We start from the raw sequence: 16873 nt of genomic DNA on the forward strand, positions 1-16873 counted from the left end.
TTTTTTTTTTTATGGAAATCCATTGTAACAAGCAAGAATTAATGTCAGCTGTGGCGGCTGTTCCTTAAGTGGGCCTACAGAAGCTGGATGATTAAAACCACAAACACTGTGGTGGACAGAAATTTAACCAAATGTGTACATAATTTTTTTTTTGGATGATGATGTTCACTGGGGGCATGCCAATTATGATAACATATTTTTGGCTCCACTGGAAAGAGCCTTTGGACTTGGACTGCTTTGCTATTACATGGGAACACGCTGTATTTAATAGTGTTAACTTTTTTTTTTTTTAAAGGCAAACTTAACATGGACACTGTTTTAGAGGAGGAAAAATGTCACTTTGCACCATCCCATGGTCAACAGAGGCAGGGAGCTAATTAACACCAGAGTTTAGATCTGATTTAATACTGCTAAATTAAAAATAATCCAGTTTTCTGCCAATTCTGTAATAATGTGATGATAAATATCATATTGTATTACCATTATTATTGTATAATTTAACACATTAGCAATGAGACAATTGTTTTGATCAGTGTTGGACCTTCAGCTTTGCAGTTACATCTTGTTGTCATCATAGTAGTCATTTTCTTTTTAAATCTAATGCTTCATCCTGTGGATCTTAATGCCTTAATTAAAATACTGTACGAAATTATAAAATAGTCAACAAAAGCAACGACAGCTGGCATTCAGAGTAAAATTTATGCGGAAGAAAACTGAGTGGAGAAGCCAGAAACTCAAAAAATGTAACCTATTCCTAAATTAAACAGGCTCAGCGAATAAATAATGACTTACATGAAACTTAAATGTCCACAGAAACTGCCACTGAATGAATTGAAATACCAGGTCAGTGGAGAGCAATGAGGAGACTGTAGCCCTCCTCAAAATAATTCATGAAACATACTTGACCTGCATCATATCTACAATTTCTATTTTTTTTTTTTTTTTTTTCATTTTCAGTTGGATTGGCAAAAACATGCTCACACCAAAAATGACACCAGTGGTCGATTGTTGAAGGGTGTTTATATTTTTGTATGAGAAATTGCAGCCTCTAGTGGTCGTAGTAATTATGATGGCTGCTATGAGGTAGGCGTACAGGTGTTGGGACTGAGGTTGGGCGTGCTTGGGTGGATCAAACATCGGACTGACCGAGGAGACCAATGTTTGTGTCCCGCATGATACAAAATTTAAACGTTAACTTATTTGAATTGCATATTATATGTAACCTACCTACCTAAAACCAACCCTGTAGTTTTGGTGCCTAAACACGCATGTTTTACCATCTGTACCATGAAGACAAAAAGTCTGGTATACCTGTCGCTGGTACTGTCCAATGTTCAAATGAATTATTCTGTGTGATGACGTGGTTGTCCTTTAAAGGGCCCTTCACGCACTCATTTATGTGGTTTTGGGAGTCAGTGGAACTCAACCTATTGTGTTGTTTCAGTATGAGGACGTGCTGGTCTGACACTTATGATTATGTCTCACCTTTCATTAAAAACTGTGTCATATCTGGCACATTTAGCACAGTAGTTTAGCATACTACAGAACTGTTTTATATCTGGCACATTTAGCACAGTAGTTTAGCATACTACAGAACTGTTTTATAAATCCAGAAGCTTGTCTTTCTCCACTGTTCCTGTGTAGAGTTTTCATTGAAATAATTAATGATGACTACTTATGACCACAGGGGTAATGATGTGCTAAGATGGTGTTACAGAGAGTACGTTTCTGTGAGAGTGTTACTCTTATGTTGCCCGAGGACCTAATGTAAGCCCACGAGAGAAACCTATATAAGCTTCTGGGATGGTAAAGATGTGTTACAGCTGATACATGGAAGTGATGAAAGTCCCCTGAGGGAAGTATGGTGTCGTACCCAGAGGCCCCAGGCTTTTTATTACGTAGCGGCACACATTTACCCGGTAATTCATCAGAGAAAGAAAGAGGCAGCGAGATATTAATTTCTGTTAAGGCAGGTTCAGAGGGAGATTCTACTTCTACTGAAATACGGTTATTATCCCAAGAAATGAAGCTTTGCAGTTTCCCTTTAACACCTAACAATCAATAAGTCATTCAATGGTTTTATGATGAGTTGTTATCGGCTTGTGGCATTTCTTTATCCCTTAATTATTTACTCTGCCCTTTAGCCTCCCCTCATTGCCTCTGTTTCTGATTGTAAAATATGTGGATAAAACACAAGTTTATGATGATGAAGGTGATGATGGGCATTGAACGGAAAACAATGAAAATTATGATGATGAAAAGATAAAAGAAACATGACTCGGGGAGAAATGAATGCAGGGAAGAATAAGATAAAGATTTGTCACAAGGGAGGAATAAAATGAGGACTGCAACAACTGCCTGCAATTACTGTGCCTTCTTGTCCATAGCCTCCTACAGTAATTAAGAGAACAGAGGGGGAATGCAGATTAGAGGAGAGGGCCTGGAGATAGGCCTGTGGCTCTCCAGTCCTCAGAGAGAACCTCATCCAGGGGACCTCTCTGTTCATACAAAACAATAAGGGGTCTACATTATTCATCTCCTGAAGTGAGACAGGGAGAGGCAGCGAGAGAAAAAGGATGGAGTAAAACAGGAGAGGGGGTGAAGAGATAAGATGTGGAGGCATGCTGTACGGCTGGGGAAAAAAGCAATTTAGATTTCTGCACGTGTGTGTTTGTGCCTGACTGTACTTTGTTTTACATTTGTGGTTTTGGTAAAGCTTCTAGAGAAATCATTTTGACTTGGTTTTCCGCAATTTTACCCACTTAGTCATGGGTTAAATCCTTCTCAGCAGACTCTCATCATGTCCAACTAGCTTACCAATCGCATGCAATTTACCAAGGCTTTTTTTTTTTTTTTTTTTTTTAGCTTCTAATGGTGCTGCTCTGCTGTAACAGCTTGCTATAAAATAACAGTGCTGCAAGAACATGCTTTCTTTCACAAGGTGTTTGATTTTTTTTGGGGGGGGGCTCTGTTTCCAAAAAAGGTTTGTGTTTATATGTCCTGATATCAGACTCTTATCTTTAGCACGTAACATGTGTTATTATGTTGAAATTAATTAATTTATCTTTACATATATTTATCTAGCCAGTCGTCATAATTAGTGACAGCATGCAGGCTGAATGGTCTGTACTTGTATAGCGCTTTATCACCTTTTGGTCTCAAAGCGCTTTAACATAGTTTTCCCATTCACACACTAATGAGACAGATCACCATGCAAGGTGCTGCCATCAGGAGCACATTCACACACTGATGGTACACCATCGGGAGCAACTTAGGGTTCAGTGTCTTGCTCAAGGACACTTAGGCATGTGGATATAGATATTTTTAGGAGCCAGCGCGTTGTGGCATCGTACTTGAAGGCACTTCAATATTGGCTTCACTTTTAGACCCAGAGTCGATGTCCATTTGTAGGTACAGTCTATGGCATCATGTCATTTTTTAATGATAAATATTTATAATTGAGAATGACTTGTACAAGTGGAACTCGTGAAATTTCAGTCAACTTAAATGGGATGTTGCACTATCGGCAAAGAAAGACCTGGTCATTGTTCAGTCTACATAACTCTAAAGTTATAGAACGCACTTTACTGTTTTGTTCATGGCCACTGAGGCCTGAGGAATAAAAGCATTTTTTTCACCAGAAAGATTTTCAGTTAGAAACTTTTTGACCTATACATATACAATCTTTACTTTGGATGATGCTGAAAAATGTTTTGCAAAATGTATGCTTGTACAATATCTGTACAGATAATCCTTTAAGAATCAATTGTAAGTGTTTTCCAAATATGAAATTGTTCAGTTTTTTTTGTTTTTTTTTGCATGACCATAAGAAACACATGGAAGTGGTTGTGCTGCTTTGGTGATCTTGGGCTCTCTGAGTTCTTTCTAGGTTGTGTATGTCCAACATTTAGTCATCTCAGTTTGATAAGGACTAGCAGTTTAACTTGCATTGTCATTTTCATTTATTTATTCCCTGAGACCATTGAATTAGGTATTTAATACAAAATAACTCAGGTTTACATGAAGACATATGGCATCAGTATCAGTACCAGTAGGTAATTCAGACTGTCTTATGTCAGAGTGTATTAATATCCCTTTAATTTACAGAATTCTATTAAAAATTAATCTCTGCATGGATGAAGCAATTTCACACCATTTGCATTTCATTTATGTAGACAATCTTCAGAGCCATTTGGTGTGTGGAACAACGCAGACTCTAAAAGTCTCAATTAGTCATCCACTGCTTGTTGAAAAGCATCCCATAATTTACTTGATGAGATAAACAAAGAAACAACAACTGAAATAAAGGGTGGTTATGTAGGTTAGGTTAAACCTACTTTTCCATAGTGTTGCTTTGTTTTGACAAGGATGAGCGTCTTTGAGCTGTCAGTGTGTACATGCTTGTACTTCTGCGAGGAATTCATCTTGTTACCCTGTTGGTTTTCACCTTGAACACTGCATCTGCAGCTAAGCAATCCTCCTCAGCAAGGTCTCTCTGTGCTTGAACTCTCTAATAGAACTGAATAGCAAGAGAAGGGGTGACCCCCGGGGGCCAACTCAAAGTAATTATTTTGCAAGAAGATTGAGGAGATGGTGTCTATGTGTGTGTGTGTGTGTGTGTGTGTGTGTGTGTGTGTGTGTGTGTGTGTGTGTGTGTGTGTGTGTGTGTGTGTGTGTGTGTGTGTGTGTGTGTGTGTGTGTGTGTGTGTGATGGCTCAAAACTGAGGTCAGATTTTGGAAATCCATAGATGTTGGATCACACACAGTTTGTTTGGCTTTGCCTGACCATGGAAACACTGCAGCATTAGCGACGCCAATTGACCCATAGCATCTGCAATTGCTCTCTCTTTCATGTGGACTATTTTTGCAGGAGCAATGCAGGTACAAAATAATCAGAGCCTAAGATAGTAGATGAAATACTCTCCTCATCAAAGAACGATGTTGTTTTAGCACTGATCCTTTCTGCTATACATCAGTTGATGAATATCAGAAAACATCTCAACTACAGGGTATTCTTGCATAATTGTAATCACGCATTTGTGCCTTGCCTTGCTTTCTTTACTACAAATCCACAGTGTGTGTCCATGTGAAATGCAACCTCATCTATGGATGTTATTCAGGGATTTTTGCTGACCATCACATTTTGTATTGCAGTTCTGAATGAAATGAACCAGCTCAAAGTCAGGAGCTATTGCTCAGTGTGAATGAACTGGAAACAATGTAAGTCTCCTGATGCATTGTGCTGCTTAATATACCTCCGGATAATAGCGTTGCTCGGAAGCCGAGCATATATATATATACATATATATATATATATATGTATATATATATGACAAAAATTCCCATGGTAATTCATTAAATGTGTGTGGTTTTACCTTTGAAGTTCCAAGTTTATGCTGTTTGTGAGACAACATTAAATATTTGAAGTGTGACTTGGGACCAAAACAGCTTTTGGCAATGCACATAATATCTGACACTCATCAGACTCATCAGAGCTGCTGCCTCCTTTACATTTCATTTATTCACTGCAGTAGACCTCGATGCACTGGTACAATGAAATAATTTGACCTGGTCGGATCGGGTACTGGCGGTTCAGGTGGTGAATTACAAACTCACTGAACTGTCTTCATACATCTACATACTTGAAATACTTTATAAATTTCCAATACAACTCGTATTTAAATGACGTTCCAGTGAGTGTATATTTCCGTGATGTTAGTGTTCATTTTTATGTAGAGCGGGGTAGTGAGAGATGATCACAAGTGGTCACTCGACACGCATTTTGGTCGTATGGTAATGTCAGGTGTGCACTGACAGCTTAAAGGTGGCCACTTGTGATCTGATCACCCAGGACGGATTGATATTGCAAGGCATGAACAGTCAGCCTTGTTTAATTCCCATACAAAACAGCTCCCAGGTCTGCACAAAGAAATCAACATCAAAACTGCAGTTCAGTTAGACATCTGCTCGCACTCTCACAGGCCAGCTGAAACTTTGTCAAGGTTACATGTTTGTGCAAAAGAGTCCCTAAAGTTGTCTTTTGAAGTGTGTTTTGTGTGTGTTGTCTTACACAAGTTGGCAACTTCTGCAGATAGGCGCTACTCCAGTACAAACGAGAGTCTTTGGGAATGCAGAGCACATTAATCAGATGGAAATTTAACCAAAAGAAGTGTGAGGGGAAAAAGGACTTAAAAACCTATAGGTGATCATTTGTCTCTTGCCTGCAGTTTATTATAAATGCAGTATGTACCTGCCGTGAATAAATGTTCAGCCAGAGATTGGTCACTGACTTATCAGCTTAGGGAGCTGAGAAGTTAATGCTTTTAGCAAAAGTATGTTTTGCCGTTGCAATAAATGTATATAAAAAAAATAAAAAAAATAAAAAAATTGCTGAAGTCTTCACAATTTAATTTTCCCACTCAACTTCGAGCTATCTTTTTAGCATGTTGTCTACAATACAGCGAGCTTTGTGCAAAAGATTTTTCTTATTTCATATTTCTGCTGACTGAGAAAACGAGGGATGGAGAGCAGGAGGCTTCAGGCCAAGGTGTGTTACGCTGCGTTGGTGTGTGTGTTGGTAGTGATACAGTATACTGCTGAGTATTTTGCTGGGTATCGTTTTTGTTTTTTTCCATCGTATCATGCATTTTGCTGCCAAGACTCAGGTTTTGATAGCAATGCCAGAACAAATTATGGATGCACTTTTTTTTTTTAAGAAGGAAAAGATAACTTGTTCTCTTCTACACTAAGAGTAAATATGTGTGTGTTGGCATGTTTTGCTAATGCAGCCGAGTCTAGTTTGAGTGCATTTAGCTTGAAAAGGAAAAAATAAAGAGAGCGGGATTGGAGGGGAGTCTCATTGATCTTCTATAGCACATGACAGACCGGTCTGCCATTTGTTTTCATGCAGAAGTTAGATAGTGTACAATGGAGGTGGATGGAGGATCACAATCCCATTATAGATCCTCCTCTTGTTGTAACTGCTCTGGTGTTTGTGTTTCATAAGCCGGTATTGATTTGGGACCCAAAGATGGAGAGTACATTTTGCAACACAATGTGCCTGTAAGGAAGTTCATTCCAAAATGATGCCCAACATTTAGAAACATGAAACATCCAAACACTTTACTCAGTCAAAATGCAAAGACAAAAATACCACATTTTCTAACTTTTTGTGAGTTAATTTAGGCTTATTTGTAAGACCTTTAATATGTGCCAATACAACATATTTCCAGGTATAGCAATTTATTATGATCTACTGACAGAAGTAAGACAATCTACATTGAGAATGCTGATTGCTGTCAGAGTGGAATTTCATTACACAGTATATACCAGTGGCCATCACAGAGAAAAGTGAGACAGAGATGCTGCTGTTGCGCAATAATGACTGAGCAGTTGTACGTGTGTGCTCCACTTTTCTTCTGCTGTGGTAAGGTTTGCTGTTGACCTTTATTACGTGAATTCAAATTCTGCATGTTCCCATCGGCAAAGTGTTGGGTTCGTGACCAAAAGGAAGTGAAACATTTGGCTTTGATGCAACGGAGTGTGCTGGCAAGCTGAGGCTGTTAAAGTTTTTTTTTTTTTTCTTCTTTTTTTCTTCTCAACCTCATCGCTCATTTTCCCAGATTATACACAGGTACCTGCGGTGCTGGTTGTAGAGTTCTTTTGTGCATGCCTGCTCAATTAGAGTGTGTGTTACCATTTTACTCCTTCTTCTCCACTTTGTCTCCTCCTACTGTGACTTCCATCTGTGGACACTATTACGTGAACAGACTGCCTCAGTGTGATATTTGACAGCAGTTTAACAGTCCTTGTGAATTGCCATGATGTTTGATATATTTAGTGTCAGGCAAAGTTTTGAGACATTTTTTGCTATTCGCTTGCGCTAAATGATGTGCAGAGTCTATGCAACCTTATACTATGGTTAACTTTGCTGCTAACAGGTAACATGTTGGCCCTCTAAATCCAGGATCTGTTCGTTGTTTACTTGTAACTGTATGCACAGCTCCATATTTTCTTTTACAGCTATCAAACAAGCATACATGTTTGCCTTCAGCTGGCATGTGGTACATTACGCATGTTGATCAAGCAACATAACTTGCAATATTTACACACAAAGGTTATAACTTTGCCCTGCTTTGTGAAAACCACAATGCTTTGCACTGTTTGCGTGCAACAGGAGCAGTCTCTGCACTTTTTGAACCCTCGTATTCCAGTCTATCTGGAGCTAAAACTAGGCTTGAGCAGTTTTAGTTAATAATATGAATCATTATCTTTACAAAGTTGAAGTTTTTTAAAGTACAAAATACCCTCTTTATGATTAGCTTTGTGTTTTTAGTGTTTAGCCTATTTGATGAGGTGGAGTGGGGGATTGCAAATAGAAGGGTATTTTTATTTATTTTTTATTAACATAAAATACTTAACTTTGAAGGACAATGACTAGATTTTAGTAACTAACATGGACAAAGTCTAATGTTACTAAACCATATTTGACGACTGTAGATTTTGACCTCTCAGCTCTTCCACTAAATGTTCAGCCGGGATCTCTTACAGCCCATGAACATGAGCAGGAGGGACAGTTAGTGCAAGACTAACCTGATTCAGTTTTCATGTGGACACCTTGCTGTTGTTTTCAGACATATTTGGGGTGGCAGAGCGGGCTGCCCGGTAATTTTCCGGTTGGTGGTTTAAGACACTGAACCCCAAGGTGCTCCTGCTGGCAGCTCTATTACCATCGGTGTGTGAATGTGTGTGGAGAATGGGAAGCAAAAATTGTACAGCGCTTTGAGACTGCTAAGATGAAAAAAGCACTATGGTGCAGACCATGTACATTTGGCCACAAATATGAACATATCTATCCCGTTTTCATGCCAGGGTGTCAGATACCAGTGTTTTGTCACAGGCTGCTGGATGTCAAAGTCACCCACAAAATATGGTTTAGGCACCAAATCAACCTGCCTCGGTTAAAGAAAAGATCAGGGTTTGATTTAAAACAAGTGCATGACTTAGTTACTTAAGTAATATCAAGTAAATGGAGTGAGTTGCTTTACACATGTTACCTGAGGTCAATACATCACATGAAATAAGTCCTTGTTGACTTCTGCGTTCTCACAGACTTGAACACTGGTCTGCTGGGGGAAAATCCTGTTTTGGATCCATTCAACCATGCACCCAAGACCTCCTCCATATGCAGACTTTGTTACTCTTTCTACTCTGTTTCCTCACTTTCTTCTCCGAATCGGGTGCTCGCGGAACCAGCTCCGAATGGCGCCTTGTGTGCATCTCCAGACACCAGTGGATTTGACAAAACGGCCGTGATAGAGAACCGGCCAATCCTTCAGTCGTTACATTCTGCTGAGTGCTGCTTTAAATGGAATATAAAATATATGTAGAAAGCTATGACATGAGAAAATAGTATACAATTCTAAGAGGAACATTTCAACAAATCAGAAAACAGAACTCACTTTGAGTGTCTGGATGTCAAAACTGTTTCAGACAGAGATGGGAAATGATGCAATATCGTCTGTGATGATGAATCCCAGTAATAGTGATGAAATCCAGGTCATGATATGGTGTCATGAAATAATGTGCAGCAGTTGTCTCTTTGACAATGTATAGTTATATTTGCTATAAAGACTGATTCTGTGAGATATAGAATGTGCAGCATATGCTGACTGTAGTTCCCTTCAAGTTGACAGTTTGGCAAATTCTTCTAAGCAGTTATTTTACTCTTCTTATGTGGTAATCACCTGAAAATGCATCCATTTTGACACAGCATGGAGCTGGAATTTCTGTGCTCTGACATCATTAGTAATACTTATTAGCAATGCAATTGCCCCAGAACGAAAGTATTATGTGCTTGTCCTGTTAGATTTTCTGCGCAACATTAAATCACGTTTTGATTCTAATGATAGCTGGCTCTTGCTGTTGATTATTCTTGCTTTTACAGTTCAAATACGGATCTAATTCAGAGCAGGTCTCTGCGCCGTGCAATTTTCACGTCACAGACTGGAGCCTTGTGTTCTCTGATGTGTTAATTTAACATTTGCAGATGTTGCCTGAACTCACATCATAGGAACAGTCTATCTATGTGAATAAAGTATTAAGAGTGGATTTTCTGTCTTTACATCAGTCATATGTTCCTTTCCTCTGTTCAGAATTCTTCCGCTTGGATCGGCGGGGCCATGCAGAGTCACTCTGCCACAGTCATTATAACTAATGAGATGGGGAGAAAGTCCGGGTAGCTCATAATGTGTGATAATGAAATAGTGGCTACCTTTTGATGCAGACCTTGTGTCGAAAAAAAATAATACAAAAGGCTGAGTCAAGTATTGTTAACAAACATCGGAAACATTTATTTGTTTGAATTAAAACTTTACATAAAAGGTTTAGCAGATAATGGAGCTTCCTTAATGCTGTATGATTGCCCCACTGCCAAATGTCAAGAGGCAGTGACAATACTTTGTAGTTACTTTACATTAGTCTGTAGTAGTGGTGTATTTCAGTGATATCACGCCCTGTGGCATTCTGATATCACCTTTTCAAACAAAACAGCAGAGTTGAATAATAGATCATAGTCGGCTTCCCCTCATTGCAGTTAATTCCCTTCATACTGCTGTTGTTTCATAATTTTTCTGTCAGACACTGTGATTATCATAGAAAATACCAATTACTACACATGTCTCCTCACTGTATCATGTGTTAGCACTGAAACAAAAATGTCCTGGAAAATGATCTTCGGTACTGTGTTGTAGTGCCACAGTGATCGGAGCTGATTCAAAGCGAAAGGATCTTTATTCTGCATTTGTAGTGGACATATTCAAAACTCACGTGTCATCGTTCACATAGACTAATAAGCACATGGTACAAAGAGGGAAATGTGCTGTTTTGTCTCTGTCACTCATTTGGCTGTCAGCTGTGTGCAAATGAATGGGATTGAAACATTTTAGTTTTTGTGTTTTGCAATCCATTGGCCACATGGTTTCTCACATCTTTCGTTGCACAGTGTATTATGTGTATTTTGTATGGTATACACTGCTGCAGAATGTATGGCCACTTATGCTGTTTCAACCACAACAAACTCCCAACCAAGAGCATCCCACCAGCATGATAATAGCCCCTCTGTCTCACAGCACTCACTTTATCTGTGTGCGTGTTTGTGAGTCGTTTAGTAACGGGCAAAGCGGGGGATCACTGGCCTTTTGTTAGGAGCTGGTTAACGCTGCCGTGCTCCTGGCTTCCCCTCCTCCACCTCCTTGCCATACAAGGCAGATTTCTCCTTATTAAACATACACACTACCTCTCAGATCTCTGACAGACTTGAGAATTTCTCACTAAAAATATAGCTAAAAGGCATGTGGGAGTCGGCCCTGTATAAATCTGTATGCAAAGGAGCGCTGCTTCTCTTCCTCTTCAGAACCCTGTAGTCCCTTTTCTAAGTGGTCTTGATGCATATGCTCTTTCATAAACTGTGCAATCTCCAAGATAGCAAAAAAAAACAAAAAAAAAAACTCCAGGAGCTTTGAGGAAATGGTAACAGCTACTGGTTATTAAGGGCCAAGGAGGGAGCAGCTCTGTCAGCTTCCCTTGCTGAAAACATTTTAGCGCTCCTTTACTAATACACTCACAATATCACCTCCATACATTCCACTTACTGTTTATTCTCAGATCTGCTCTACTAGTTTCTCTAATCTAGATGTAAAGGCTTACGTGTCATAGCAGGCTGCAGCTGCTGTAAAACATGGGTTTGTGTCTGATTTGGTGCTTAAAATGTGTTGATGTTAATAATAAGGCTTAACACCACACACACACACACACACACACACACACACACACACACACACACACACACACACACACACACACACACACACACACACACACACACACACACACACACACACACACATCACTCGCTCTTTAATGTGTACCAGAACAATTGTTCAAAGTAATTGCAATGTTTACATTATATGTTTAAATATGATATATGGCATCCTTACCATGCCATGTGCTTGTATCTCTGTGCGGAGTTTCGAGAGGTAGAATTATATGATTGAAGGCTGACTCTAAATGATCAGCCAAACACCCTCAGAGGCAAACAAAAATGTGAATGCACCGTGCCATGAATGACAACGATTCACATTAGTGTTAATGCATTTTTAGAATCAAATAAAATGCTAAATGCACTGCCTAAATTGTTACTCTGCAGTTCATTAAGCGCATCGTCAAATGAGCATTAGATCATGGCCTATTAAGCTGGTGCTTGATTGGCAAGTGGTGAAATCAGAAGCTCGTTCTGAATTCACATATCTGTATAACTGAGGTGCACACCTTTAAAGAAGAAAAAAAAAGGGAAAGACTTGTGTCCTTGTTTAGGTGAAAGTGGATGTAATTACCTTTTAGGCAATACCGCCTCGTGGCAGTCATGGTAGTCGAAACAAGAGGTGATTAGGTCTGTTCCCAGCTGAGCTTATATTGTGCATGGTAAACGGTTTATGCTCTTTTATCTTATTTTTCCTCTCTCTGTTTTGCACTTTATTCATTCTGTTGTTGTGAAGGGAAAGATATAATATGGTCGGAATAAGCGGAACACTTGAATGAAATCATATTTACAGATTTTTTTTTTTTGGATGGTTACAGTGTAAACAAATCACAAAATGTCAGTGTTTGAAGTTGATGAAAATGTAAATGTGTGTATTTTATAACACAAATTCACGATTGAGTACATGAAGCACTCAGCATAGCTCATGTGGTACAATCCAAAATGTTTGGCATGAAAATGCTATGGGAGCCACTGCTCTGGATAAACGGATAACTGAGTATACAGTTTGTTTGAAGACTAATGATGGTAGAGTGATGATCCTCACAGGAACATTGTCTTTATGCCTGAATTCACCTTGAGGACGAAAATATCACATATTCCTGTAGAGGATACCTCGTCAGGATTAATGGTTTTTATGTTATTTTTTCCCCTCAGTCACTTTTATTGTGCTCAAAAGTCCAAATTTGTCCAACTATTCAATATACTTCATTACCCCTCAGCTGAATAGTCCTGTGTAACACCTGTTTTATTTGACCTTAAAAACATATTTTTTGTTACTCCCCCTGTTCCCCAGTTCCCCAGTCCTCACTCAGTTGTGTCTCACTGAAAGGGACCTCAGGTGGTGCTGTTGTCCTGACAACCAATAAGGGGAGCATCACAGTCAGACGGCTGGATAATCTGAAAGAGAGGGAGAGAGAGCGAGAGAGAAACAGAGAGGGAGAATGAGGAGGTGGGGGGGGGGGTGGGGGGGGGATTTTTTTTTTTTTTTTTTTTTTTTTCCCAGACTCCGAACAGAAGCCTCTCTGCATCGCCGCTGCTGGCTGTGCCGTCACTTTTACGCGGAGAGCATTACGCATCACTGGACTATAGAGCGAGGACCCCGCACGTTTTTGCCCCAAAAAAGTATTTCAGGAAACCCCTATCATCCGTCCGTTCTGGACTGCTTTGGACCTTAAGACATTTTGCGTTTACCAGAAGTCTGGACAAACTAAACCCGTGGATTTATAGCTCCCGAAACGCGCGCTCCTGTGCTTTAAAATGCAAGTCGGACGCAAATCGTGTTGGAGGCAATTGCAGGCTTCTTTTTTCAGACTGCTGTGTCTTATCCCCACAGGATTCCCCGTCCGGAGTGTGGACATGCAGCGGGCCACCGATAACATCACCATCCGTCAGGGCGACACAGCGATCATAAGGTAAGACTCCTCTTCCAACTTTGATCTCCTCCCATCTCCCTCCGGTTGCACAGCAGCATCTTCCCCGCCAGCACGCAGCTGTGTGCCACAGATGACAGTGCCAAAGGTGATCGTTGGACTGCGTTGATTTGTTGTGAAGGATCATATTTGCTTATCCCTGACGAGCTGATGTCGATTTTCGCTGCGTTAAACTTCGATTTCCCACAGGATTGCAAAGGAGTCAATGTTTGGATGTGAGTCTGCTGCTTACGTTTCAAACTTTTATCTCACCAACCAGCCTTGACCAAAATCCCACCATGACGTATCAATAATATCCCAGGTGGGACGTGTAGCTATCAGTTCATAACATACAACAACTTAATCGCCCATCCTTACAGGGACTTAGGTTTTGAAGTGATGAGACATTGTTGAGGGGAGCCTTCTCTCACATAACGCACAGGGCACCGCGGCGGTATTTTTTTTTTTTTTTTTTTTTACTTAAGTCAAGACCCTCATGATAAGACGAAGTGCGTCACGGGGTCCAGACATGCTGTTAGTTTGCGGTCCAACAGCAAAGACGATTATTTTGGACACAGATAAAAGGATGATGCGCGGAGACCTGGACTGAGAACTGTTCAGTCTTGTTAAGATTTTACGAATCTCTGTGGAATGTTTGGAGCAAAGATTAACTGCAGCCTGTGAGGGGGAAAGAAGGTGAAGGACCACCTATCTCGAAAAAGACGGCAATTTTATTGATATTGTTGCAGAGCGTCTTTTTTGAAGCCTTTGAAGCTCCAGCTCTTGTTTGGTCTTTTTCTTTTTACATGGAGTCTGTTTTCGGGTCCGTTTTGTATAGTCTGGCATGTCCCACTTAATCACTTACTAGACAATGCAAGCTGTCAACTGTGGGGTGCTGTGATACTGCTGGGCAGATGTCAGTGATCACGTGATCTGAGCCATGTGTTTGTGACAGGCTATGAATGCAAGGGGGTTGAGAGTGGTTGTTTTTTTTTTTAACAAGGCGCTTTACCTCCCCCAGACCCCCCCCCCCAGATCCCCACATGAGCCCCTCCAAGCCCCTCCAACCTCCATCCCAAACATGGGATATACTGCACAGTTGGTACTAAGCTGCACACTGGACACTCAATAGCATTGAGTCTCCTCTCTTTCTCCGTTCACTTTCATGCAATGTTTACCGGACATCTCCCTGTCTCTTCATATGTGAGAGTGTAAAATGCAATTATGGAATAGACTGATAACACACATCAAAGAAAGTAACAGAAAACACACACACACACACACACACACACACACACACACACACACACACACACACACACACACACACACACACACACACACACACACACACACACACACACACACACACACACACACACACAGCCACTTTTAATCACCAGTGCCCTTAGTTTACCCCCCTCCCCCTCACACATACGCGCACACACACACACACACACACACACACACACACACACACACACACACACACACACACACACACACACACACACACACACACACACACACACACACACACATACACGCACACACAAATAATAAATCCCTTTAATGGATTTCTTCCTGCAAACAGGTGCCATCCATTCAGGTATCTGCTAATCAAATTAGTCAATTGACTCAGATACCACAGAAGCCACCGGGTTCACAGCTATTTGTTTCACTTTCCAAATCCAATTGGCCGCATCGTTGCTTCAGCCATTTAGTCACCGAGCTAGACTGTTTCCTTTAAAGTTGATGGCAGTGTTTGCGCTCACCCCGAGCCAAATTAGATCCCCCTCTCCATGAAAACCACTCGCATCCTGAAGTCCACTATCTTACCAATATCCCTGATAAACAATGTTTGAATAATTGTCCGTGGCAATCGTCCAGAGAGCGTCATCATTAATTTGATGTTTGTAATGCATCTCGTTGGGATTGATGATCCGTCTTATTTACTGTCAGTCAGGTGGCGATAAACTGCAGCTCAGACCCCCGTGGCTCCGTTGAAAAACACAACCATTTGTCACACCCAGTTTTCAGCTGACAAATTGGATACAGGGGGTAGCGTGGGGACAAGAAGGAAGAAAAAAAACATGAGGGCGAAGATGCAATGCAAGAAGTTTGAGCAGTGGTGGGGGGGCCGTCGGCTAGTAAGTTGTCCGTCTACATATTGTATCTGAGTTTGTAAACTGTTGTTGTTTTTGTTTTTTCAATACTGAGGGGATATGGGTGACCTGGGGGTGTAATAAGCCCCGTGCTTGCTTTAGTGGAGCCCGTGGCTGCAGTCGTGACATTCATGGCACAAGAGGAGTAGACGTTGGAGTCGAGAAACAGTATGTGGCCGAACGACCGCTGTGACAGAACACACAGTGGCAGGCCTCGCCACTGAAATGAGAAAGGGAATTTATTTTTGATTTATTTTTTTTACCAGGGTGCCCAGAACTGATGTCATGCTGAATAGATAAACAAAGCAAAGTCTTTCTCTTAGTGGTTCAAACTTTCAGTTTCTCGTGTCAGAAGTATTTATTTCAGCTTTATGGCTCCAGATTAATTGATGTCACAAGAATACTTTATTAATTTCTTCGATCTTGTAGGCTAAATTGTTTTTTGAATGCCACGTTTAAAGAGCGAGATGCATTAGAGACAACAATCTGAATTCATAATAAGACATTTGAAGATCCATACAGACATCTGCCAATACTTTGTTGTGACAGGCGCACATACCATATCCTCAGCATGTTGTGACACATTGCATTGTTTGCATCAAAATTAAACATACAATTAATATTGACCGACATCTTCGCCAACTGTTGGTGCTCCTGGGGAACAGCAGTGGCTCTACATTGATTCTCACTTGTAACATCTTCTATTTTATGAGACTGAAATCCAGAAGCCCGTGCTGCCTTGGATCAGCATCACATGCAAAGATTAAACGACTCTTCACCTTTGAACCTGGTTTCCTGACCAGGCCGTCCAGAGCTTAATCTGATGGAGATTATTTCTTTAAAGACAGTCACTGCGTACTGTAAACATTTTCACACTCCAAGTTGTTGTGTGAAGTGACTTGGAGATCATCTGATGTACATTAGGCTGTGGGATTCATATCTAGCATCCAAAGCCATGTAAGGTTTCATAATAAAACGTC

At 40.5% G+C, this 16873-nt stretch overlaps 1 protein-coding gene across 3 annotated transcripts in view; it reads left to right on the forward strand.

Annotated features, from left to right (window-relative positions):
* The window catches only part of lsamp (limbic system associated membrane protein), a 437479-nt gene that overhangs the window by 226697 nt on the left and 193909 nt on the right, over positions 1 to 16873 (forward strand). Inside the window, exons 1-2 of one of the 3 annotated variants that reach the window (XM_069703284.1) lie at positions 13345 to 13578; positions 13653 to 13731. In XM_069703284.1, coding sequence (XP_069559385.1) covers positions 13676 to 13731 — 56 coding nt within the window. In that variant the 5' untranslated portion in view covers positions 13345 to 13578; positions 13653 to 13675. Of the gene's footprint in view, positions 1 to 13343; positions 13732 to 16873 lie in introns of those variants that run through there. The other 2 variants (XM_069703201.1, XM_069703123.1) reach the window with 2 other exon arrangements.

This window comes from Brachyistius frenatus, unplaced genomic scaffold (genome assembly GCF_029030835.1).
Source record: "Brachyistius frenatus isolate BFR_SWC_R1_liver_20210118 unplaced genomic scaffold, ASM2903083v1 Contig_1, whole genome shotgun sequence".
Taxonomy (NCBI): domain Eukaryota; kingdom Metazoa; phylum Chordata; class Actinopteri; family Embiotocidae; genus Brachyistius; species Brachyistius frenatus.